The sequence below is a fragment of the Cicer arietinum genome, chromosome 6 (assembly GCF_000331145.2).
Source record: "Cicer arietinum cultivar CDC Frontier isolate Library 1 chromosome 6, Cicar.CDCFrontier_v2.0, whole genome shotgun sequence".
NCBI classification, from domain to species: Eukaryota; Viridiplantae; Streptophyta; class Magnoliopsida; order Fabales; family Fabaceae; genus Cicer; species Cicer arietinum.
Window position 1 is genome coordinate 10,184,366 of NC_021165.2, and position 25,742 is coordinate 10,210,107.

General features: G+C 33.0%; 2 protein-coding genes and 1 long non-coding RNA gene across 13 annotated transcripts; all 3 read left to right on the plus strand.

The window, feature by feature from the left end:
- Positions 1 to 1,331: 1,331 nt before the first annotated feature.
- LOC101490306 (uncharacterized) lies at positions 1,332 to 9,030 on the plus strand. Of its 6 annotated transcripts, none has more exons than XR_003473549.2 (10): positions 1,332 to 1,481; positions 1,920 to 2,450; positions 3,130 to 3,564; positions 3,713 to 4,229; positions 4,830 to 6,460; positions 6,552 to 6,606; positions 6,694 to 7,241; positions 7,663 to 7,740; positions 7,965 to 8,110; positions 8,213 to 9,030. XR_003473549.2 is itself a non-coding variant. In XM_027335854.2 (7 exons), exons 2-6 carry the CDS (start codon positions 1,925 to 1,927, stop codon positions 6,590 to 6,592), a joined length of 3,150 nt encoding a protein of 1,049 aa, XP_027191655.1. In that variant the 5' UTR covers positions 1,332 to 1,481; positions 1,920 to 1,924; the 3' UTR covers positions 6,593 to 6,606; positions 6,694 to 7,505. The 6 variants fall into 6 exon arrangements, 1 of the variants encoding a protein (XP_027191655.1); XR_003473548.2 differs by having other exon boundaries at positions 8,720 to 9,030; XR_003473553.2 differs by having other exon boundaries at positions 7,981 to 9,030.
- A 2,742-nt stretch (positions 9,031 to 11,772) lies between these two features.
- Positions 11,773 to 18,617, plus strand: LOC101491057 (uncharacterized). Of its 6 annotated transcripts, none has more exons than XR_003473540.2 (9): positions 11,773 to 11,922; positions 12,361 to 12,891; positions 13,571 to 14,005; positions 14,154 to 14,670; positions 15,271 to 16,901; positions 16,993 to 17,047; positions 17,135 to 17,682; positions 18,104 to 18,181; positions 18,413 to 18,617. XR_003473540.2 is itself a non-coding variant. In XM_027335838.2 (7 exons), exons 2-6 carry the CDS (start codon positions 12,366 to 12,368, stop codon positions 17,031 to 17,033), a joined length of 3,150 nt encoding a protein of 1,049 aa, XP_027191639.1. In that variant the 5' UTR covers positions 11,773 to 11,922; positions 12,361 to 12,365; the 3' UTR covers positions 17,034 to 17,047; positions 17,135 to 17,946. The 6 variants fall into 6 exon arrangements, 1 of the variants encoding a protein (XP_027191639.1); XR_012163701.1 differs by having other exon boundaries at positions 18,429 to 18,617; XR_012163699.1 differs by having other exon boundaries at positions 11,779 to 11,922; positions 12,357 to 12,891.
- A 12-nt stretch (positions 18,618 to 18,629) lies between these two features.
- LOC140920942 (uncharacterized) lies at positions 18,630 to 19,667 on the plus strand. Its single transcript, XR_012163702.1, has 2 exons — positions 18,630 to 18,747; positions 19,357 to 19,667. It is a non-coding gene; the product is annotated as an uncharacterized lncRNA (long non-coding RNA).
- Positions 19,668 to 25,742: the final 6,075 nt, after the last annotated feature.

Here is a 25,742-nt window from a genome sequence, read left to right on the forward strand (position 1 = left end):
TATATGTATATATATATATATATATATATATATATATATATATATATCAGTTTCTATGAAGTTCTACCTACGTCTAACAAACGATAATCTAAAAGACAATTAGCTATGAAATGCATCTACATGTTTGATTTGTTTATACATAATAAAAATGCATCAAACAAATAAAGTGAAACTACAATTTAAATTATCACAATAAATTCCACATCCACCGAGGAACATAAAAAAATATCATGAAGTAGATTTGCATAAACAAGTTGATTATAGTTGAATATTATTCTACGAAAATGAGAAAAAGTAGTGGAATGATTTATTTCATATAATGAACGAGAGAACCATATTCTTCATGGTTAGCCGCTAAATGTTGAATTTAAACAAAGTTATTAATATATTATTTGGTTTTACAAAAATTTCAAACGATTTATTTCTTTAGAAAACCAATTGATTGATCATTGTGTCAATCCATCCTAACCTCCACCACAATCTACCCAACATTTTTTCCAAAAACTAATGTCCAACACAACACATTAAAATCAATATTATACACCAACCGCTTCCTCATACTTATTCCTACACACCACATCAATCTTACGGATTTACGCTCGAAAAACAATTTAATTTTGACAACCAACAACCACAACAAGAAGATAATTGTTGACTATCTTTTGCATCAAGCGAGGATACGTTATTGTATAACATGTCTAATACTCGTTATAATACACCTGAGTCATTTATCCATTTACTTAATAATATGTATCAATAAAATTTTCAGATTATAAGCTTTGAGAATGCATATACTTCGTTAAATCAAATATCCAACTGAACTTAAGGTGAAAATAATTATTCTGCAACACTTTCTCCTCAACATCCTCAAGAACAAGAAGAAAAAGAACAAATTCGTGATGTACCAAGATGACATCGTTTTTTATGAATGAATTTTAATGAATTATATATATATATATATATTGTTGATTTTTTTTAAAATTAAATGTAAAAAAAAAATTACCTTAAGAAAGTCGCATTTACAAATTCAATTTTCTTAGACTTTATTAAAGAAGTGTCATTTACAAAGACGATTTTATAGCTAAGAAAAAAAAGATATTTTGATATATAATTTAATATATTTTTTTGTTGAAATAAGAGTTCTTAAAATAAAATCTTTTAGTATTTCTCTTAAAAAAAAACGATTTTGAAAATTAAATATGACTTAATTGATGTTTTGAAATTTTTCTAAATTAAATTGTTAGGAGCTTAACTAAAACGAGGAGTAGAAAATAAGTGAATCCAAAGGAGGGGCTAAATCTAATCAAAATCCTATGAAAATACCACAAGAATCAGTAAGAAATATTATTATTTATTTTATAAAATAAAAAGAACCACATAAGCATGTTCCCATATAGATCACAGTGACCCGTTCGTTCGCGTATCAGTATTTCGACCCAAATCTCCAACATCAAACTTGGCCGTCAGACGGAGGAGAACAGGTACGACTTCTCCACCATCTCACCTTTTCCTTTTCCCTTTCTACCCTTTCCCTTTCCTTACTCTCAATATCGATCTCCTTCTTCCATCAACCCCATAATAGTCATATCACCTTTTCTTCTTCCCCCAAAAATTATCCCCTGGAACGTTTCATATATCTTCCCCCTTTTTTTTTCTCTGCTCAATCTTTCAAATCCGAGATCAATTTTCTTTTCCATCTTTTCATTTTCGGAATATCTCTGCGTTTAACATCAGATTCAATATATTTTCACTTTTTTGTTTTTCATAGGGTTTTTTCCTCCCTAATTCTAGGGTTTATTGTTTTCAATTTTAATATGTTTTTTCTCCGTTAACGGAAGTTGAGTTGAATAATTACATCAATTAAGTACTCATATTTTATTGTAGATTCGTCAGTTTTTTGTTATTGTTGTTGAAGTTAGGGTTGATGGCTGATCGGAGTTTAGCCGTTGTGAAGCCGGTTTGGATGAAGCAAGCCGAAGAAGCGAAGCTGAAGAGCGAAGCAGAGAAAGATGCGGCTGCCAAAGCTGCTTTTGAAGCCACGTTTAAGGGTTTGGTGAAAAGTCACGAGAAGAGGGCTGCTAATTCGGACAGTGATTCGGATGAATACGAGGATTTGGCCCATAAGCCCCTTGGGCCTGTGGATCCTTCCAAGTGCACTGCTGCTGGCACTGGAATTGCCGGAGGAACGGCCTGTGCTCCGTCTTCGTTCTCTGTGGTGACTAAGGATGCTGATGAGAGGAGGGTTTCAATTGGGGGTGCACAAATTAAGGTGAAAGTGACGCCAGGTTTGGGTGTTGGAGGGTCTGATCAAGAAGGGATTGTCAAGGATATGGGTGATGGAACTTACACTGTTACTTATGTGGTGCCTAAGCGAGGGAACTATATGGTTAATGTTGAATGTAATGGCAGGCCAATCATGGGTAGTCCATTCCCTGTCTTTTTCAGTGCAGGTATTCATCATTACCAAGACAGCAAAATCATCTGCTTTAATGTTTACTCTATGTGAATATGTATATCTGCAATGTGGTTCTTTTGAGTTTTTCGATATAAGTTGTCAATAGCGTGCTATAGCGATATAGCGGCCACTGGTCACTTTTCAAAGTATGAATTGGAGCATTTTGCTGTGGCGACTGTTATCGCAACTGCAGCTAAATGTTTTGGAAATGAACTTTGTTCTATATATTATTTAATTTAATATTCATATACATACAAAATTCAGAATTAGCAGTCATCCCGCAATGCTCCATCTTGCTTTAGTGTTTTGAGGTTGGCTGCTACACACTGCTATCCAGGATCAATAACTGCCAATTATACTTGGTTTCTGTTTTATATAGTTGGGTTGTTTGGTATTTACTTATGAGTAGGAAGGAACACGAGGGTCTAAATCTAAGCAAATTTAGTAACAAATGCTGAAGTTAAAAATATAATTCTCTCCATTTGGGATAACGGGATTTGTTGCTTAAGTCACCTCCTTTTCATTCTTGATATCCGTGGTATGCTGTATCATAAAATAAAATACTGAATTAATAAATAAATAAGATGACCTTTTTGATACACACATCTGTATTTTGGTTTATAGTAATCACAATGCTTGCCAAATTTTAATTCCTTGATTTGTTTTTGTTGTAGGTAATGGTAATGGAGGGCTTTTGGGTTTAGCTCCTCCATCTTCATTTCCAAATCTGGTTAATCAAACTATGCCCAACATGCCAAATTACTCTGGCTCCGTTTCAGGGGCATTCCCAGGATTGTTGGGAATGATTCCAGGGATTGTTGCTGGAGCTTCTGGGGGGGCTATTTTGCCAGGAATTGGGGCTTCACTCGGGGAAGTTTGTCGCGATTACCTTAATGGGCGCTGTGCTAAAGTTGATTGTAAGTTGAATCACCCACCTCATAATTTGCTGATGACTGCCTTAGCTGCAACAACTTCAATGGGAACACTTAGCCAGGCTCCTATGGCACCTTCTGCTGCTGCAATGGCAGCTGCCCAGGCAATAGTTGCGGCCAAAGCCCTTCAAGCTCATGCAGCTCAAGTGCAAGCTCAGTCAGCAAAAGATTCTACCGGTATGGTGTGTGGTATATTAATTTTGTTTGTGTTGGTGGTATGTTCTTGATATTGCACTATGTTTGGTTGTGACTTTGTTGACATTTTTTGTTGTCTTTTTACTGTTTCCTGGTTGTTTCTTACAACTGATTTTGCCACCACTATCAGGTTCACCTGACAAAGCTAATAAGGAGGATGTGTTGAAGAAAACTCTTCAAGTTAGCAATCTTAGCCCACTTCTCACTGTGGAACAGCTAAAACAACTCTTTGGTTTCTGTGGCACTGTTGTTGAATGCACAATCACTGATTCAAAGCATTTTGCTTATATAGAATACTCAAAACCCGAAGAGGCAACTGCGGCAATGGCTTTAAACAACATTGATGTTGGGGGGCGTCCTTTGAATGTTGAAATGGCAAAATCACTTCCGCCGAAATCAGCTATGAATTCTTCACTTGCTTCATCCTCCCTCCCTTTGATGATGCAGCAAGCTGTTGCCATGCAACAAATGCAATTCCAGCAAGCGCTGCTTATGCAACAAACTATGACTGCACAGCAGGCTGCTAACCGAGCTGCAACCATGAAATCTGCCACAGATTTAGCAGCAGCACGAGCTGCAGAAATTAGTAAGAAATTGAATCCCGATGGACTTGAAATCGAAGAGAAAGAGACGAAACAGAAGTCCAGGTGTGATTTTTTGCTGGTTGTTTTAAGGATAATGTATTATTCTTTATGGTCATTGTTTAATTTCTTTCAATTTTGATTTATTGTTGCAACTGTTTGATATTTTGTTATTAGCATGCCCTTGCATATGAAATTTAGGAATCATGAACTCACAATGTGGTGCCTGAAAACTTAAGATGTAGCATATTGAGCAAAGAAATCTTAAATGCGTGTGTACAAGATTGTAAAGTTACAAATGAGGCAAACTTCAGAGAAGTGTGGTTGAAATTTTTGAATCAAATCAAGTTCCTATTTTTTTTCTAGCTAGAAATGGTAGAGTTGTGTCTATAGAAGTCAAAGGCAGCAAACCTTTATCATATAAGAAGATTTGGTTTTAATGAGTTTTGTTTGTATTTAGAACTAAGCTGTGTCTTCTGTTGAAGAATCAAACATATTGTTAGTGGCCTGGCAGCTGGCAAGTTTATCACGGATCATGTTTATTTTGAAATAAACTATGATGACAAAATATTGTTTTACGTTATTATTTTAGATTGTGTACCGTTCAGTATCATGTTTTTATTTTTAAATGTCTCTGTAAAACTAAAACTGAATATCCTTTTGTAGATCACCTTCTCCCCCTCCCGAAAGATCACGATCAAAGTCAAGATCTCCTATCAATTATCGGAGGAGGAGGAAGTCTCGTTCCTTCTCACCTGCTCGTCAATCTAAGGATCACCGGTCCAGGTCACCATTGAGGTTCCATCATCATTCAAGGTATGAAAGGGAATGGAGATCCTATAGAGAGAGCAGGGAACATAGTGATAGGTTCAGAAGACGAGATTCAGATAGATTTATTGATCATTCATCTGGTTCGAGAAGAAACAGAAGTAGGAGTGTTAGCCCTCATGCAAGGAGATCACCTGTTTCTCCTAAACGTCACACAGGAAGTTCGTCTCATAGAGGAAGGAAACAGTCTCGTGCTGATTCTGGCTCTCCAAGTCATTGCAGAGGAAGTAGGTCTTCTCCAAAGATTGATGAAAAGAAAATAAGAAACAGAAGGCGCTCAAGGTCTAGATCTTCAGATGAAAAGCTTAACCTTTTTGACAAAAATGACGAAATCTTGCCTGAAAAGGCGAAACATAGAGAGCGAAGGCGGTCGAGGTCAGTGCCTGTGGACGAGAAGCCTCACAGGAACCAATCATCCCCAAGAAAAGTAGATGAAAGCAGACCTAGGCACAGGAAGCGGTCCAGGTCAAAATCTGTGGACGATAAGCATCACTTGTCTGACAGATTGGATGAAAACAGAAATAGAAGGTCAATATCTTCAGATGATAAGCTTAACCCCTCCGACAAAAACGAAGAAATCGTACATGAAAAATCTAAACATAGAGAGCGAAGGCGGTCCAGGTCCTTATCTGTTGACGATAAGCCTCCGAGGAGGCGATCGTCCCCAAGAAAAGTGGATGAAAGCAGATCCAGGCACAAGAAGCGATCCAGGTCAAGATCTGTGGACGATAAGCGTCACTTGTCTGCGAAATTGGATGAAAACAGAAATAGAAGATCAAGGCATAGTGATAAAAGGCGCTCCAGATCGAGATCTATGGAAAATAGGGACCGGGCTTATGTCAGAGAGGATGGAAGCAAACATGAAAAGTCAAAAAATCACGATACAAAATATAACAGGTCAGAATCTGATGAAGGGAAGCATCACTCTAAAGGTAAATCAGGTGAAAATAGAGATAAGAAATCAAAGCATCGCGATAGAAGGCATTCAAGGTCAATATCATCAGAAGGTAAGCATGACAAAGGAGGCACTTCAGCTCATAGAGAAGAGAGAGATTTTGAACACAAAAGATTCAGGTCGAAGTCTCCTAACGCCAAGCACCACGGCAATGATAAATATGGTAATAAAGATGAAAGATCAGAGCATCAAGAGAAAACCTTGTTTAAATCAAAAACAGAAAATCATCAGCAAGATGAAGGGAGTGGGCACTCCCCAAGAAATTTCAAGGAGTGTGAATCAAAAGGAAAAACAAAATCTGGTTCTAGATCTGCAGAATTTAAGCATCATTTGACCGATGGAGAAAGTGATCCCAGTGAAGAAAATTCAAAACATCTTGAAAATGGCATACAAGAACCAATTTTAAATGCGAAGGACTTAACAAACCTGAATGATAATGGGATATTAATTCGTGAGAGTGAAAACCCGAATTCAGATGGGTCAACTGGAAATGCAGGAGCTGATGATAACCCAGGTATGGCAAGTCCTATAGTCTGAACTCTTAACATTGACATTATTCATGTAAGGTTAGACGTTGCAAAATCTCAGCTTATTCTTTGATACAGGGTGGAGATGTGTGGAAGAAGTTGGAAGTCGGAAATATTAAGCATGCTTGCCTTGGTAATAGCCAATGATCTTAATTATAGAACAGATTTGATTACTTACGTGTCATTATAAAAGCTAAGTTGCCTTCTGTGTGCTTTACAGGAGTGGTGGATCTCAACGATTTTACCTGGCTTTTGACAATGCTAACAACATAGCTATAAGTATAGATTTTTGTTATTTCATCTCAAATGGAGGAGTACGTAAAAGAGGACACTGAAAGTCCCTTGCTTATAAATGCTGATCAGAGAAGCTGTTAATGGAGACAGATATGATTTATCATCTATAGAGCATAATATTGTCGGATAAAGCACTACACAGATCATGGTGTTGTCTATGGTTGAAGATTTATGCACCTGTTAATGATTATGGGATGACAGCATATTCTAACTAAGGATGCAACAGATCTACCGTTCCTCTTAGGAGAAGTGTCATTCTCAGAGGATGCTTCCAGTATTTGATTGGGTCCCAAGAATATTCTGTTGGCTTATGAACTTCTTCGATTGTTTATTTCTTTTTGCAGGTTGGATTTGGAAAGATCAGATGTAGAATCCCACAGCTGTTGGTGTGATTTAAGATTTCAAGAAATGACCTGCTTTTGTCATGATCAACCATGCCGAACTATATCGTGCTTCTTTTACTGGTTGATTGATGTATGTTGGATGTTATTTTAAATATACTGTTCATCTTGTTTAATTAAAGGTGTCACATTTTACTATGTTGGGTATTGATATTAATTTTTAAAATCTGGTGGAATCTGAATAATTTTAGTTTTTCTGGTCCTTCAGAAATGTTGGTTTCTATTAACCAGTCTCCTTATTATATATATGTAAAACTTTTTTGGGCCAAGGGTAGAAGTGATGTGTAATCTGAACCATCTATTGATGTTTTAGTTTATGTCGTCTTGTTAGTCTCTATTGCATCTAGATTATATTATATACCCTCCAGGGAGTTTTCGTAGTATGATCATGTTTAGTTGAGAGCCACATTCTTTATGTGGCCCACCATAGGTTCCATTTCAATTACTCATACTTTGTGATACGGTGGGCATGTTATATCCCAAAACAAATGCAGGTTACATTCACATTGAAATCTATTGGAGCTTTGAGATACAGTTTTGCCGGGTTGATTTTCTCTTGTATAAAAATGAAGGTATGCAGTCAGATTCTGATGCTCTATGGTTCACAGAGCATATCTTTTTGTTTTTCCCCAATAAGTGTTGAGAGCAATGAGAGCTTCTTAATTTTGTACTATGTTTGAGTGTTCGCATTAAGTACTGTTTGCCAATATTTTTACAATCATCATCTGGTGTCTTATATTGTCCTGCATTTTTTTTCGTTTTTCCTTTTTTTTTTTTTTTTTCCTTTTCTCCCAAGCAATTGTCATGGTTAGGTAAAGCTTCTAGATAAGGTCAACTGAACCTGGATGTTGCTGCAATGAGTTACACCATGTAGCGATTGAGCAATTGGCTGACTTACAGCTTATTCCTAAGTTAATGCTGAATTACAAATGATTTCAACAGGTAATTCTCCGTGAAACTATTGGTTGTTCCGCCATATGTGTAGGTTCTTCAGTAACATTTGTATGTATGCTTCATTTAGTTTTTTCATTTTCATGTTCACAGTGATGGTTCCATATTTCACTTATTGCAGTTCTATGCACTTTGACTGGTTTTCAGTCATCTTGGTGTTGTGAGTTTTTGTCGTGTTAATTGATATGATTGCGGTTTTAAAATGTACAATTGTTGCTAATAAGTTTAGCTCTTTTAAAGTGAACAATTTGCTTTAGAGGATAAGGTGGTCTCCTTTTCAACCATAGATAAATAAATCAACAAATGATATTGTGTATGCATAACAAATAATGCTCAATTAGGAATATCAAAAGTTGTGTTTTTTATCTTCTCAATAACGATTGACATGTCTTACTTTATCCTCTAAAGCGAAAACCCACTTTAGAGGAGCCTAGTGAGAGATGCCGGATAACTTTAGGATTTTTCCTTTCTCAAGAACATGAGACATTATTTTGGTGATTGTGAGTCACATTTGAAGGTTTTCCCCTTTTCTTTTGGTCTTTTTTTTTCCCTCTCACTCTTCCCTCCCCTTCTTTCCCCGATTTAACTTTTTCTGGTTAGGTTAAGCAATGGATATGATGATCTTATGAGCAGCTGCAAAATGTCTTCACCAGATGGTTCTGTGAAGTTTGTTTTTAGAAGTTCTTTGTATTATATTTTCCCTATTTTTTAGGGTTAAATGTCCTAATATAATCTGTTCTCTCTCCACAAACTGGTCTGGTCACTGACCGCATCCCCGATAAGTTGGACCTTATATTAGGGTATTCGGCTTTGCATATAGTATATAATATATGCAAAGCCCGATAAGTGTTTGTTCTGCATATAGTATAATAATATAATAAAAATAAAATAACAAGGTTAGTTTGTTCTTAGTTCTGCATAGTACTAAAACAAAAAAAAAGCAAGCATTATTTTTCTTGTTATAGATCACTTTTACTAACATTTAGTCACGAAACCAATCCAACCACTTCCAGCGAAGGCTTAGAATCAATAAAGCGTCATTGAACTTGCTTCATGAGACATCTGAGTTTAGAACTCTTAACTCGTGAAACATGAATTCAATGAAAATATATTGCTTTATATAACGAACTAAACAAACAATTTCATTCCTAATTTTTGATAATACTCATTTTACAATCATTCAATATTCAATCTCTCTTTATCAAAGAAATAAAAAGAATCTATTGCTCTTCAATAAACTACATAAAAAAATAACTCAATATCCAATTATATACAATGATTATTCAATTTTTAAAATTATTGTGTCGATCACTTGATAGCACAATTAGACTTATTCAACCCTTAATCTCAATTAGCAACTTTCTCCATTTTAATGCATAAAATTGTTATTGTAGGCGATATTAGTCAATTAATTAAACTACCTATATCTATCTTTATATAACATGTATTAAAAAAAAAACAATCACTTGCGCATTTATGTGTTAAAAGTTTATTTTTCCCAACCCACACTATGGGGATTTATGTGTTAAAGTTTTTTTTCCTCTGAATTTCATCACTTGCGCATTCAGTTTCTTCAATTTGTCGTTCTCATTCTTGTTTGAGGGCTTAAATGATCTTCTCTAAAATTTTAACCAATTATTTTCTCTACTATCTTTAAGATTTCAACCAAATGAATTTCAGCAAACGTCTTTATCCTTTTCATCATAATGTAGTTATAGTAATGTAACAATAATGATAATATATGCTACGAGGGCAAATTAGAAGGTTGCATCTGACAGGAAATTTTAAGTGGGAAACAAACGTAATGTAAGCAATGTGTGATATCAGATTATTATAACCACTTGATGTGCAAATGGACAACCACTTGTAGTTACTCGGTTGTCTGAGCCCGTAAAAACAAATAGATGCAAATTGTTTGTATCACTGAAATCAGGTTATAGGTGTAAATCACAAGAGTAGTCTATATATTCGGAAAAATGTTTTGTCAACGTCGGTGAAAGAGACTGAGATATGTAGCAAATACAGTGTATGATAGATAATCTTCAATAAAAAGATTAATGTTTTGAATATAATTTTAAGTTTTGAAATGCATACATTACTGACAAATCTATTATATATATATATATATATATATATATATATATATATACATATATATATATCAGTTTCTATGAAGTTCTACCTACGTCTAACAAACGATAATCTAAAAGACAATTAGCTATGAAATGCATCTACATGTTTGATTTGTTTATACATAATAAAAATGCATCAAACAAATAAAGTGAAACTACAATTTAAATTATCACAATAAATTCCACATCCACCGAGGAACATAAAAAAATATCATATATATATATATACAAATATATCAGTTTCTATGAAGTTCTACCTACGTCTAACAAACGATAATCTAAAAGACAATTAGCTATGAAATGCATCTACATGTTTGATTTGTTTATACATAATAAAAATGCATCAAACAAATAAAGTGAAACTACAATTTAAATTATCACAATAAATTCCACATCCACCGAGGAACATAAAAAAATATCATGAAGTAGATTTGCATAAACAAGTTGATTATAGTTGAATATTATTCTACGAAAATGAGAAAAAGTAGTGGAATGATTTATTTCATATAATGAACGAGAGAACCATATTCTTCATGGTTAGCCGCTAAATGTTGAATTTAAACAAAGTTATTAATATATTATTTGGTTTTACAAAAATTTCAAACGATTTATTTCTTTAGAAAACCAATTGATTGATCATTGTGTCAATCCATCCTAACCTCCACCACAATCTACCCAACATTTTTTCCAAAAACTAATGTCCAACACAACACATTAAAATCAATATTATACACCAACCGCTTCCTCATACTTATTCCTACACACCACATCAATCTTACGGATTTACGCTCGAAAAACAATTTAATTTTGACAACCAACAACCACAACAAGAAGATAATTGTTGACTATCTTTTGCATCAAGCGAGGATACGTTATTGTATAACATGTCTAATACTCGTTATAATACACCTGAGTCATTTATCCATTTACTTAATAATATGTATCAATAAAATTTTCAGATTATAAGCTTTGAGAATGCATATACTTCGTTAAATCAAATATCCAACTGAACTTAAGGTGAAAATAATTATTCTGCAACACTTTCTCCTCAACATCCTCAAGAACAAGAAGAAAAAGAACAAATTCGTGATGTACCAAGATGACATCGTTTTTTATGAATGAATTTTAATGAATTATATATATATATATATATTGTTGATTTTTTTTAAAATTAAATGTAAAAAAAAAATTACCTTAAGAAAGTCGCATTTACAAATTCAATTTTCTTAGACTTTATTAAAGAAGTGTCATTTACAAAGACGATTTTATAGCTAAGAAAAAAAAGATATTTTGATATATAATTTAATATATTTTTTTGTTGAAATAAGAGTTCTTAAAATAAAATCTTTTAGTATTTCTCTTAAAAAAAAACGATTTTGAAAATTAAATATGACTTAATTGATGTTTTGAAATTTTTCTAAATTAAATTGTTAGGAGCTTAACTAAAACGAGGAGTAGAAAATAAGTGAATCCAAAGGAGGGGCTAAATCTAATCAAAATCCTATGAAAATACCACAAGAATCAGTAAGAAATATTATTATTTATTTTATAAAATAAAAAGAACCACATAAGCATGTTCCCATATAGATCACAGTGACCCGTTCGTTCGCGTATCAGTATTTCGACCCAAATCTCCAACATCAAACTTGGCCGTCAGACGGAGGAGAACAGGTACGACTTCTCCACCATCTCACCTTTTCCTTTTCCCTTTCTACCCTTTCCCTTTCCTTACTCTCAATATCGATCTCCTTCTTCCATCAACCCCATAATAGTCATATCACCTTTTCTTCTTCCCCCAAAAATTATCCCCTGGAACGTTTCATATATCTTCCCCCTTTTTTTTTCTCTGCTCAATCTTTCAAATCCGAGATCAATTTTCTTTTCCATCTTTTCATTTTCGGAATATCTCTGCGTTTAACATCAGATTCAATATATTTTCACTTTTTTGTTTTTCATAGGGTTTTTTCCTCCCTAATTCTAGGGTTTATTGTTTTCAATTTTAATATGTTTTTTCTCCGTTAACGGAAGTTGAGTTGAATAATTACATCAATTAAGTACTCATATTTTATTGTAGATTCGTCAGTTTTTTGTTATTGTTGTTGAAGTTAGGGTTGATGGCTGATCGGAGTTTAGCCGTTGTGAAGCCGGTTTGGATGAAGCAAGCCGAAGAAGCGAAGCTGAAGAGCGAAGCAGAGAAAGATGCGGCTGCCAAAGCTGCTTTTGAAGCCACGTTTAAGGGTTTGGTGAAAAGTCACGAGAAGAGGGCTGCTAATTCGGACAGTGATTCGGATGAATACGAGGATTTGGCCCATAAGCCCCTTGGGCCTGTGGATCCTTCCAAGTGCACTGCTGCTGGCACTGGAATTGCCGGAGGAACGGCCTGTGCTCCGTCTTCGTTCTCTGTGGTGACTAAGGATGCTGATGAGAGGAGGGTTTCAATTGGGGGTGCACAAATTAAGGTGAAAGTGACGCCAGGTTTGGGTGTTGGAGGGTCTGATCAAGAAGGGATTGTCAAGGATATGGGTGATGGAACTTACACTGTTACTTATGTGGTGCCTAAGCGAGGGAACTATATGGTTAATGTTGAATGTAATGGCAGGCCAATCATGGGTAGTCCATTCCCTGTCTTTTTCAGTGCAGGTATTCATCATTACCAAGACAGCAAAATCATCTGCTTTAATGTTTACTCTATGTGAATATGTATATCTGCAATGTGGTTCTTTTGAGTTTTTCGATATAAGTTGTCAATAGCGTGCTATAGCGATATAGCGGCCACTGGTCACTTTTCAAAGTATGAATTGGAGCATTTTGCTGTGGCGACTGTTATCGCAACTGCAGCTAAATGTTTTGGAAATGAACTTTGTTCTATATATTATTTAATTTAATATTCATATACATACAAAATTCAGAATTAGCAGTCATCCCGCAATGCTCCATCTTGCTTTAGTGTTTTGAGGTTGGCTGCTACACACTGCTATCCAGGATCAATAACTGCCAATTATACTTGGTTTCTGTTTTATATAGTTGGGTTGTTTGGTATTTACTTATGAGTAGGAAGGAACACGAGGGTCTAAATCTAAGCAAATTTAGTAACAAATGCTGAAGTTAAAAATATAATTCTCTCCATTTGGGATAACGGGATTTGTTGCTTAAGTCACCTCCTTTTCATTCTTGATATCCGTGGTATGCTGTATCATAAAATAAAATACTGAATTAATAAATAAATAAGATGACCTTTTTGATACACACATCTGTATTTTGGTTTATAGTAATCACAATGCTTGCCAAATTTTAATTCCTTGATTTGTTTTTGTTGTAGGTAATGGTAATGGAGGGCTTTTGGGTTTAGCTCCTCCATCTTCATTTCCAAATCTGGTTAATCAAACTATGCCCAACATGCCAAATTACTCTGGCTCCGTTTCAGGGGCATTCCCAGGATTGTTGGGAATGATTCCAGGGATTGTTGCTGGAGCTTCTGGGGGGGCTATTTTGCCAGGAATTGGGGCTTCACTCGGGGAAGTTTGTCGCGATTACCTTAATGGGCGCTGTGCTAAAGTTGATTGTAAGTTGAATCACCCACCTCATAATTTGCTGATGACTGCCTTAGCTGCAACAACTTCAATGGGAACACTTAGCCAGGCTCCTATGGCACCTTCTGCTGCTGCAATGGCAGCTGCCCAGGCAATAGTTGCGGCCAAAGCCCTTCAAGCTCATGCAGCTCAAGTGCAAGCTCAGTCAGCAAAAGATTCTACCGGTATGGTGTGTGGTATATTAATTTTGTTTGTGTTGGTGGTATGTTCTTGATATTGCACTATGTTTGGTTGTGACTTTGTTGACATTTTTTGTTGTCTTTTTACTGTTTCCTGGTTGTTTCTTACAACTGATTTTGCCACCACTATCAGGTTCACCTGACAAAGCTAATAAGGAGGATGTGTTGAAGAAAACTCTTCAAGTTAGCAATCTTAGCCCACTTCTCACTGTGGAACAGCTAAAACAACTCTTTGGTTTCTGTGGCACTGTTGTTGAATGCACAATCACTGATTCAAAGCATTTTGCTTATATAGAATACTCAAAACCCGAAGAGGCAACTGCGGCAATGGCTTTAAACAACATTGATGTTGGGGGGCGTCCTTTGAATGTTGAAATGGCAAAATCACTTCCGCCGAAATCAGCTATGAATTCTTCACTTGCTTCATCCTCCCTCCCTTTGATGATGCAGCAAGCTGTTGCCATGCAACAAATGCAATTCCAGCAAGCGCTGCTTATGCAACAAACTATGACTGCACAGCAGGCTGCTAACCGAGCTGCAACCATGAAATCTGCCACAGATTTAGCAGCAGCACGAGCTGCAGAAATTAGTAAGAAATTGAATCCCGATGGACTTGAAATCGAAGAGAAAGAGACGAAACAGAAGTCCAGGTGTGATTTTTTGCTGGTTGTTTTAAGGATAATGTATTATTCTTTATGGTCATTGTTTAATTTCTTTCAATTTTGATTTATTGTTGCAACTGTTTGATATTTTGTTATTAGCATGCCCTTGCATATGAAATTTAGGAATCATGAACTCACAATGTGGTGCCTGAAAACTTAAGATGTAGCATATTGAGCAAAGAAATCTTAAATGCGTGTGTACAAGATTGTAAAGTTACAAATGAGGCAAACTTCAGAGAAGTGTGGTTGAAATTTTTGAATCAAATCAAGTTCCTATTTTTTTTCTAGCTAGAAATGGTAGAGTTGTGTCTATAGAAGTCAAAGGCAGCAAACCTTTATCATATAAGAAGATTTGGTTTTAATGAGTTTTGTTTGTATTTAGAACTAAGCTGTGTCTTCTGTTGAAGAATCAAACATATTGTTAGTGGCCTGGCAGCTGGCAAGTTTATCACGGATCATGTTTATTTTGAAATAAACTATGATGACAAAATATTGTTTTACGTTATTATTTTAGATTGTGTACCGTTCAGTATCATGTTTTTATTTTTAAATGTCTCTGTAAAACTAAAACTGAATATCCTTTTGTAGATCACCTTCTCCCCCTCCCGAAAGATCACGATCAAAGTCAAGATCTCCTATCAATTATCGGAGGAGGAGGAAGTCTCGTTCCTTCTCACCTGCTCGTCAATCTAAGGATCACCGGTCCAGGTCACCATTGAGGTTCCATCATCATTCAAGGTATGAAAGGGAATGGAGATCCTATAGAGAGAGCAGGGAACATAGTGATAGGTTCAGAAGACGAGATTCAGATAGATTTATTGATCATTCATCTGGTTCGAGAAGAAACAGAAGTAGGAGTGTTAGCCCTCATGCAAGGAGATCACCTGTTTCTCCTAAACGTCACACAGGAAGTTCGTCTCATAGAGGAAGGAAACAGTCTCGTGCTGATTCTGGCTCTCCAAGTCATTGCAGAGGAAGTAGGTCTTCTCCAAAGATTGATGAAAAGAAAATAAGAAACAGAAGGCGCTCAAGGTCTAGATCTTCAGATGAAAAGCTTAACCTTTTTGACAAAAATGACGAAATCTTGCCTGAAAAGGCGAAACATAGAGAGCGAAGGCGGTCGAGGTCAGTGCCTGTGGACGAGAAGCCTCACAGGAACCAATCATCCCCAAGAAAAGTAGATGAAAGCAGACCTAGGCACAGGAAGCGGTCCAGGTCAAAATCTGTGGACGATAAGCATCACTTGTCTGACAGATTGGATGAAAACAGAAATAGAAGGTCAATATCTTCAGATGATAAGCTTAACCCCTCCGACAAAAACGAAGAAATCGTACATGAAAAATCTAAACATAGAGAGCGAAGGCGGTCCAGGTCCTTATCTGTTGACGATAAGCCTCCGAGGAGGCGATCGTCCCCAAGAAAAGTGGATGAAAGCAGATCCAGGCACAAGAAGCGATCCAGGTCAAGATCTGTGGACGATAAGCGTCACTTGTCTGCGAAATTGGATGAAAACAGAAATAGAAGATCAAGGCATAGTGATAAAAGGCGCTCCAGATCGAGATCTATGGAAAATAGGGACCGGGCTTATGTCAGAGAGGATGGAAGCAAACATGAAAAGTCAAAAAATCACGATACAAAATATAACAGGTCAGAATCTGATGAAGGGAAGCATCACTCTAAAGGTAAATCAGGTGAAAATAGAGATAAGAAATCAAAGCATCGCGATAGAAGGCATTCAAGGTCAATATCATCAGAAGGTAAGCATGACAAAGGAGGCACTTCAGCTCATAGAGAAGAGAGAGATTTTGAACACAAAAGATTCAGGTCGAAGTCTCCTAACGCCAAGCACCACGGCAATGATAAATATGGTAATAAAGATGAAAGATCAGAGCATCAAGAGAAAACCTTGTTTAAATCAAAAACAGAAAATCATCAGCAAGATGAAGGGAGTGGGCACTCCCCAAGAAATTTCAAGGAGTGTGAATCAAAAGGAAAAACAAAATCTGGTTCTAGATCTGCAGAATTTAAGCATCATTTGACCGATGGAGAAAGTGATCCCAGTGAAGAAAATTCAAAACATCTTGAAAATGGCATACAAGAACCAATTTTAAATGCGAAGGACTTAACAAACCTGAATGATAATGGGATATTAATTCGTGAGAGTGAAAACCCGAATTCAGATGGGTCAACTGGAAATGCAGGAGCTGATGATAACCCAGGTATGGCAAGTCCTATAGTCTGAACTCTTAACATTGACATTATTCATGTAAGGTTAGACGTTGCAAAATCTCAGCTTATTCTTTGATACAGGGTGGAGATGTGTGGAAGAAGTTGGAAGTCGGAAATATTAAGCATGCTTGCCTTGGTAATAGCCAATGATCTTAATTATAGAACAGATTTGATTACTTACGTGTCATTATAAAAGCTAAGTTGCCTTCTGTGTGCTTTACAGGAGTGGTGGATCTCAACGATTTTACCTGGCTTTTGACAATGCTAACAACATAGCTATAAGTATAGATTTTTGTTATTTCATCTCAAATGGAGGAGTACGTAAAAGAGGACACTGAAAGTCCCTTGCTTATAAATGCTGATCAGAGAAGCTGTTAATGGAGACAGATATGATTTATCATCTATAGAGCATAATATTGTCGGATAAAGCACTACACAGATCATGGTGTTGTCTATGGTTGAAGATTTATGCACCTGTTAATGATTATGGGATGACAGCATATTCTAACTAAGGATGCAACAGATCTACCGTTCCTCTTAGGAGAAGTGTCATTCTCAGAGGATGCTTCCAGTATTTGATTGGGTCCCAAGAATATTCTGTTGGCTTATGAACTTCTTCGATTGTTTATTTCTTTTTGCAGGTTGGATTTGGAAAGATCAGATGTAGAATCCCACAGCTGTTGGTGTGATTTAAGATTTCAAGAAATGACCTGCTTTTGTCATGATCAACCATGCCGAACTATATCGTGCTTCTTTTACTGGTTGATTGATGTATGTTGGATGTTATTTTAAATATACTGTTCATCTTGTTTAATTAAAGGTGTCACATTTTACTATGTTGGGTATTGATATTAATTTTTAAAATCTGGTGGAATCTGAATAATTTTAGTTTTTCTGGTCCTTCAGAAATGTTGGTTTCTATTAACCAGTCTCCTTATTATATATATGTAAAACTTTTTTGGGCCAAGGGTAGAAGTGATGTGTAATCTGAACCATCTATTGATGTTTTAGTTTATGTCGTCTTGTTAGTCTCTATTGCATCTAGATTATATTATATACCCTCCAGGGAGTTTTCGTAGTATGATCATGTTTAGTTGAGAGCCACATTCTTTATGTGGCCCACCATAGGTTCCATTTCAATTACTCATACTTTGTGATACGGTGGGCATGTTATATCCCAAAACAAATGCAGGTTACATTCACATTGAAATCTATTGGAGCTTTGAGATACAGTTTTGCCGGGTTGATTTTCTCTTGTATAAAAATGAAGGTATGCAGTCAGATTCTGATGCTCTATGGTTCACAGAGCATATCTTTTTGTTTTTCCCCAATAAGTGTTGAGAGCAATGAGAGCTTCTTAATTTTGTACTATGTTTGAGTGTTCGCATTAAGTACTGTTTGCCAATATTTTTACAATCATCATCTGGTGTCTTATATTGTCCTGCATTTTTTTTCGTTTTTCCTTTTTTTTTCCTTTTTTTTTTTTTCCTTTTCTCCCAAGCAATTGTCATGGTTAGGTAAAGCTTCTAGATAAGGTCAACTGAACCTGGATGTTGCTGCAATGAGTTACACCATGTAGCGATTGAGCAATTGGCTGACTTACAGCTTATTCCTAAGTTAATGCTGAATTACAAATGATTTCAACAGGTAATTCTCCGTGAAACTATTGGTTGTTCCGCCATATGTGTAGGTTCTTCAGTAACATTTGTATGTTTCTAGATAAGGCCAACTGAACCTGGATGTTGCTGCAATGAGTTATACCATGTAGCGATTGAGCAATTGGCTGACTTACAGCTTATTCCTAAGTTAATGCTGAATTACAAATGATTTCAACAGGTAATTCTCCGTGAAACTATTGGTTGTTCCGCCATATGTGTAGGTTCTTCAGTAACATTTGTATGTATGCTTCATTTAGTTTTTTCATTTTCATGTTCACAGTGATGGTTCCATATTTCACTTATTGCAGTTCTATGCACTTTGACTGGTTTTCAGTCATCTTGGTGTTGTGAGTTTTTGTCGTGTTAATTGATATGATTGCGGTTTTAAAATATACAATTGTTGCTAATAAGTTTAGCTCTTTTAAAGTGAACAATTTGCTTTAGAGGATAAGGTGGTCTCCTTTTCAACCATAGATAAATAAATCAACAAATGATATTGTGTATGCATAACAAATAATGCTCAATTAGGAATATCAAAAGTTGTGTTTTTTATCTTCTCAATAACGATTGACATGTCTTACTTTATCCTCTAAAGCGAAAACCCACTTTAGAGGAGCCTAGTGAGAGATGCCGGATAACTTTAGGATTTTTCCTTTCTCAAGAACATGAGACATTATTTTGGTGATTGTGAGTCACATTTGAAGGTTTTCCCCTTTTCTTTTGGTCTTTTTTTTTCCCTCTCACTCTTCCCTCCCCTTCTTTCCCCGATTTAACTTTTTCTGGTTAGGTTAAGCAATGGATATGATGATCTTATGAGCAGCTGCAAAATGTCTTCACCAGATGGTTCTGTGAAGTTTGTTTTTAGAAGTTCTTTGTATTATATTTTCCCTATTTTTTAGGGTTAAATGTCCTAATATAATCTGTTCTCTCTCCACAAACTGGTCTGGTCACTGACCGCATCCCCGATAAGTTGGACCTTATATTAGGGTATTCGGCTTTGCATATAGTATATAATATATGCAAAGCCCGATAAGTGTTTGTTCTGCATATAGTATAATAATATAATAAAAATAAAATAACAAGGTTAGTTTGTTCTTAGTTCTGCATAGTACTAAAACAAAAAAAAAGCAAGCATTATTTTTCTTGTTATAGATCACTTTTACTAACATTTAGTCACGAAACCAATCCAACCACTTCCAGCGAAGGCTTAGAATCAATAAAGCGTCATTGAACTTGCTTCATGAGACATCTGAGTTTAGAACTCTTAACTCGTGAAACATGAATTCAATGAAAATATATTGCTTTATATAACGAACTAAACAAACAATTTCATTCCTAATTTTTGATAATACTCATTTTACAATCATTCAATATTCAATCTCTCTTTATCAAAGAAATAAAAAGAATCTATTGCTCTTCAATAAACTACATAAAAAAATAACTCAATATCCAATTATATACAATGATTATTCAATTTTTAAAATTATTGTGTCGATCACTTGATAGCACAATTAGACTTATTCAACCCTTAATCTCAATTAGCAACTTTCTCCATTTTAATGCATAAAATTGTTATTGTAGGCGATATTAGTCAATTAATTAAACTACCTATATCTATCTTTATATAACATGTATTAAAAAAAAAACAATCACTTGCGCATTTATGTGTTAAAAGTTTATTTTTCCCAACCCACACTATGGGGATTTATGTGTTAAAGTTTTTTTTCCTCTGAATTTCATCACTTGCGCATTCAGTTTCTTCAATTTGTCGTTCTCATTCTTGTTTGAGGGCTTAAATGATCTTCTCTAAAATTTTAACCAATTATTTTCTCTACTATCTTTAAGATTTCAACCAAATGAATTTCAGCAAACGTCTTTATCCTTTTCATCATAATGTAGTTATAGTAATGTAACAATAATGATAATATATGCTACGAGGGCAAATTAGAAGGTTGCATCTGACAGGAAATTTTAAGTGGGAAACAAACGTAATGTAAGCAATGTGTGATATCAGATTATTATAACCACTTGATGTGCAAATGGACAACCACTTGTAGTTACTCGGTTGTCTGAGCCCGTAAAAACAAATAGATGCAAATTGTTTGTATCACTGAAATCAGGTTATAGGTGTAAATCACAAGAGTAGTCTATATATTCGGAAAAATGTTTTGTCAACGTCGGTGAAAGAGACTGAGATATGTAGCAAATACAGTGTATGATAGATAATCTTCAATAAAAAGATTAATGTTTTGAATATAATTTTAAGTTTTGAAAGGTTTAAAAATTGTCTGTTAGAATAAAATTATAATCAACTATACAAGACATATTTTATATATTATATTGCAGAAATTTGAAATCTTGAAAATATTTAAAACTATTGTTGATTTATCAAAAATATTAAAAATATAAGTATTTATTGCTTCAAATTCTAAGTTGTAATCCTGAAACATAGAGAAAGAGAGGTAATAACACACCTGCAAACTTGTGCTTCTTTATCAATTTAGACTATTTATGTCTTATACACTTTTTAGATAAGAAGATGAGACAATATACATCGTTCATATATTGAGAATCATAACCTTATATTTAGGACGATGATCAATTATGATTTTAATTATTTTGAAATGGATTATTATTAACATTCACTCATATTAATTGATTAAATAATTAATTATTTAAATAGAAATTTAGTTAACTTTAGTTTTATTAATCGGTTAAGACTCATAACTTATAAACAGGAAAATTATTTTTTGAAGTTTTACTGGAGTGGAATTTCTTCACTGGAAAAGTTGAGAAAATATTTTGGATAAAATAAGAAAAAATTGACTCACAATTTTTAAATTTTAACATTTATAGGAGGGTAAAAAAGTCATTTTCTTACCTTTATGGAGTAAAGGTTAAATGTCAGATGTATATAGTAAAATTATAAAATAATAATAATAATAATAATAATAATAATAATAATAATAAATAAAATATGTATCATGAAAGTAATTGAAAAAAGTTGTCGATTTTTAAAATAAATTGAAGAAGTTTTAGAACTCTAAATAGGAGTATAAATTGCATGTGACACTATAAGAGTTTTAATTTTTTTTGTGACCCTACAAGAGTAAAACAAAATGCTGCACTCCTCGATATGAACTAATCACAAGATAAAATTCAATTTATAAAAAAGTTTAATGGATATACTTAGTGTAAATTAGTATCACATTGATATGCAACGTGAGTATCCTATTTTTCTATTTCCATACCATTAATCTCAAATTTTAATTGTGAAAGTAGGGCGGTGCAGCAAAATAGATAATTTTTATTGAATATTAATGTAAATTAATTTATATTGATTTCACATATATTTTAAAACCTTTAAAATGAAAATTTCATAAAAGAATAAAATATATATTATTTTTTATAATAAATAATGGATAATAGAAAAATGTCATTTTTATTTATGAAATGCGAACATCAAACTCGACATAAATATAAATCTTGCAATATGACTAATTTTCAAAATATAGTATATCAAGATAGTGCATACATATACACACTTGTGTGGGTGCGTGTATATATATTAACATGATAAAAATTTAAATTTAATATATTAGCCGTCTAAAAGCAAAGTGAGTGGGAAAGATCACAATGGCTGACATGAATAATTTATAAGGTCATCCTTATATAAACAATCATAAGGTAACAAGACGAGTCATGTATTAATGAGATTAATTGTTATGTTTAAACTTGATACTCATGGAAGAGAAGAGAAAAAAGTTTTAAAAAATGTATTATATTGAATTGATTATGGTAAAAATGATATAAATGGAAAGAAAAAAAATTACATGAAAGAGAACAATGAAACTTATAATTAAGTTACCAAGAGTAAATATAGGTTAAGTCTCTTGACACGTCTTAGACTTTTCTAACAAGTGTTGAAACAATTTGATTTATGAGACATAATTAAGTTGTTTCTAAGACGTGTTTAAATCGTATTCGAGAAGTGTCCTTATCAAAAAGTAATGTCCACACCACACTTAAAGAGGTATTAGGAGATGAAATTATTCGTAATAAATAATAATAAAGGAAGACAAAGACCACTACCAGCAAGCAATTAATTACATCCACAATCTTATTTCACTTCTCATTCATACATACTACCAAGTTACTTTAAATCACTTATTTTCCTCATAATTTATCGCCAAAAGATAGGAATGACAACCACACACAAAATACAAAAAAGAACAAATTAATTAAATCAAAAAATCAAAACCATACCAAATTGTAAGAGACAAAAATATTAACAAACTTTTCAAAACCTTTGTTAAAAAAGTGTTCTACTTTCTTATATACAAATTCATCACATCATATAAGAACAAAAATATTGAAGTATTTATTTTTTGAACTAAGTAAACATTTAATGAATTTTAGGATTTAATTCATCATATATCTTGTGTATAAATAATCTATCTGCTGACATCAATTATAATTTATAAAAAACTTATGTCATAAAAAATAGTTTACTTGTAATTATCATTAAAATCACATATATATTACCATTATTTTTCAATATATGTTCATCTTGAAATTTTCTCTTGTATCTCTTACTATAAAATTCATTTCAAATTTTTAAGTGCAATAAGATTCGTAGTTATGTTATATTTTTTTGTATAATTACAATCTATAATAAAGTATATGAAGGGCATACACTACTTCTGCCTCTTGGACTTGAAACATAAACTTAAAATAATAGCAATAGTCAACAATAATTAATATTACTGCAACTTCTTTATTATGTAATTTATTGTAATTTGTTGACATTTTTTTAATCCAACAATATATATTAATATAAAATTTTGGTAACAATTATTTATTGTTGACTAATAAATATACTATTTTATTTAAATCGGTGAAATAAATTGTAAATAATACAAACTCAATTTAACGTTATTAAAATTGAAAGATCAATATGTAAATAAACTTAAAATATATAAAACGGTAAAATATCTACAAATATGATAAAATCAAAATGATTGTGTGAAAATATGCATCAAATCAAATAACTAGAGTTAATTATGTTTTAGTGTTGGTTATAACTGAATTTGGCCAATTTGGTTATGACAAAAGTAGTTATAGTTAGTTAAACTAATGTACTTTTAAATACTGTAAAAGCAATTGTCAAAAGCAATTGTCAAAAGGATTCATAAAAATCATAGAAGAGAGATTAAGGGAGAGGGATCAAAAAGAGATTGTAAGAGAAGTCTAGTATTGCTGAATTCTCAAAAGCGATCGATTATGGGAGATTACAATTGATGAGACCTTAATCTTGTAAATTCATATCTTCATAGTGAATTGTCTTGTTATCTTGCCCGTAACATAGGTCTCAAGTTATTGAGGCTGAACGCGTAAATTCTGAAGTTATTCTTGCCTTATCTTTCTATAGTTTTCGTTTACATTGATTGAAAAAATGTTTTCAAAACTGCACAAAAGGATAACATTCTTCGTTTCAGTCTGTCTGAAACGTTATTCGTTTTCAGCGAAAACGAATAACATCTTTTTGTTTCAGTTCTAGTCCTGCAGTTGTAAACTAAGAACATTATCCGTTTTAGTGTTTCAGTTCTAGTCAAGAACGTTATCCATTTTCAGAGAAAACGAAGAACATTATCTATTTTAAAAGAAAACAAATAACTTATCCGTTTCAATTTCTTATTTTGCAATTATTAGTTTTCTATTTTGTTGGTTAATTCTTGTTGCAAATCTCAATATTATTTTAAGAGATTGAAATTACATGTCTAAATCTGAAGCGTTAGCGATCAAAGTGATGACTAAATCTATAATGAATTGAAGGTGGTATTTGAATCCGAAACAAACAAAAATTATAATAACACATAAATTCAAATAATGTCTCACTAAAATGACTAACAAATATGGATAAACATAGAAAAAGATACAAGTTCTTAAATTTTAACTCAATTAAAAAAATATTAATATTATTAAATTGAATTTTAAATTGTAATTCAAAATCTTACAATTATTGTGTTATATCGACTCATTTATTTAAAAAAACGATACACATGTCTAAAAGCCATTTCATTCTTTTTCTTTTTGTTACAATTATCAAGGACGAACCCATGTATTATGGCGTGCGGGCAATCACCTTCAGTTGGTTTTGAAAAAAAAAATAACACTTAATACACTAAAAAATAATGTACATGATAAAAAGGCAAAACATAGAGATATCTATATTAAATACATTAAAATTATAATGTAACAACAATTGAAATAAATATAATTTTTTAACAGATTAATATAGATTAATAATGTTTCGACTATTCAATTTTTTCGATATCTATATTTAGAGTGTAATTTACATGTATTGATAATGTAAAATATTTTACACCGTTATTATAAAATAATCACTCGTGTTTGTTATAGTTATCATATAAATTAAATATCTTTTAACATTAGATGATTGCGATTTATTATTAGTGCAAAAACTCTTTACAAATACAATGTAAAATTTTTTTTAGACAATGTATATAAATTAACCCCTTTTACTTAACCCTAACAAATTATATTGGATAAGTTTGTGTTTTCAATTGTTTTATGTTGTTGTTAATTTTAGTTATTTATTTATTTTTTAATTAATTTTTGTCTTCTATTATAAGTATTGTATTTTAGTATTTTCTACAATCACAATAAAATTATAGCAACTTGGCATGTTGAAATCTTTTATAACAATTATCAATATGTGTCTACTATAATATTCTTTTAAAAATATTAATTTAACCAAATTATAATTTTGCAATTTACATACTTTGAAATAGATATAAGTTATTTGAAATAAAAAATATTTATTAAAATTATCTATATTTTTATTTCATTCCTGTTAAATTTGCAAACTTTAACTTTTATAATTAATCTAATATAATACCTCAACAATTAGTGACATATATCATATAAGTGTTTAAGAGAATTATGATGAAAAAAATTAATTAATTTATAATAAAAATAATTAAAATAAATATTTGATTTGATTCAAAATCAGAACGAGAGATCCAATCTAAGCTACTTTTTATTGCTAAAATTTAATTAAAAGATAAAAATATTTAAGTCTGGTTGTTTTTGAATCTCGATTTGATATTCATTATTAAAAGCAATAAAAACAAATAAAATTGTTAATAA

Bases quoted from the DNA above. Each gene is read 5' to 3' on its own strand.
- LOC101490306 (XM_027335854.2), top strand. From the start codon at position 1,925: ATGGCTGATCGGAGTTTAGCCGTTGTGAAGCCGGTTTGGATGAAGCAA. The intron at 2,451-3,129 runs GTATTCATCATT...TTTTTGTTGTAG, and splicing joins CCCTGTCTTTTTCAGTGCAG to GTAATGGTAATGGAGGGCTT. The intron at 3,565-3,712 runs GTATGGTGTGTG...CACCACTATCAG, and splicing joins GTCAGCAAAAGATTCTACCG to GTTCACCTGACAAAGCTAAT.
- LOC101491057 (XM_027335838.2), top strand. From the start codon at position 12,366: ATGGCTGATCGGAGTTTAGCCGTTGTGAAGCCGGTTTGGATGAAGCAA. The intron at 14,671-15,270 runs GTGTGATTTTTT...ATCCTTTTGTAG, and splicing joins GAGACGAAACAGAAGTCCAG to ATCACCTTCTCCCCCTCCCG. The intron at 16,902-16,992 runs GTATGGCAAGTC...TCTTTGATACAG, and splicing joins AGGAGCTGATGATAACCCAG to GGTGGAGATGTGTGGAAGAA.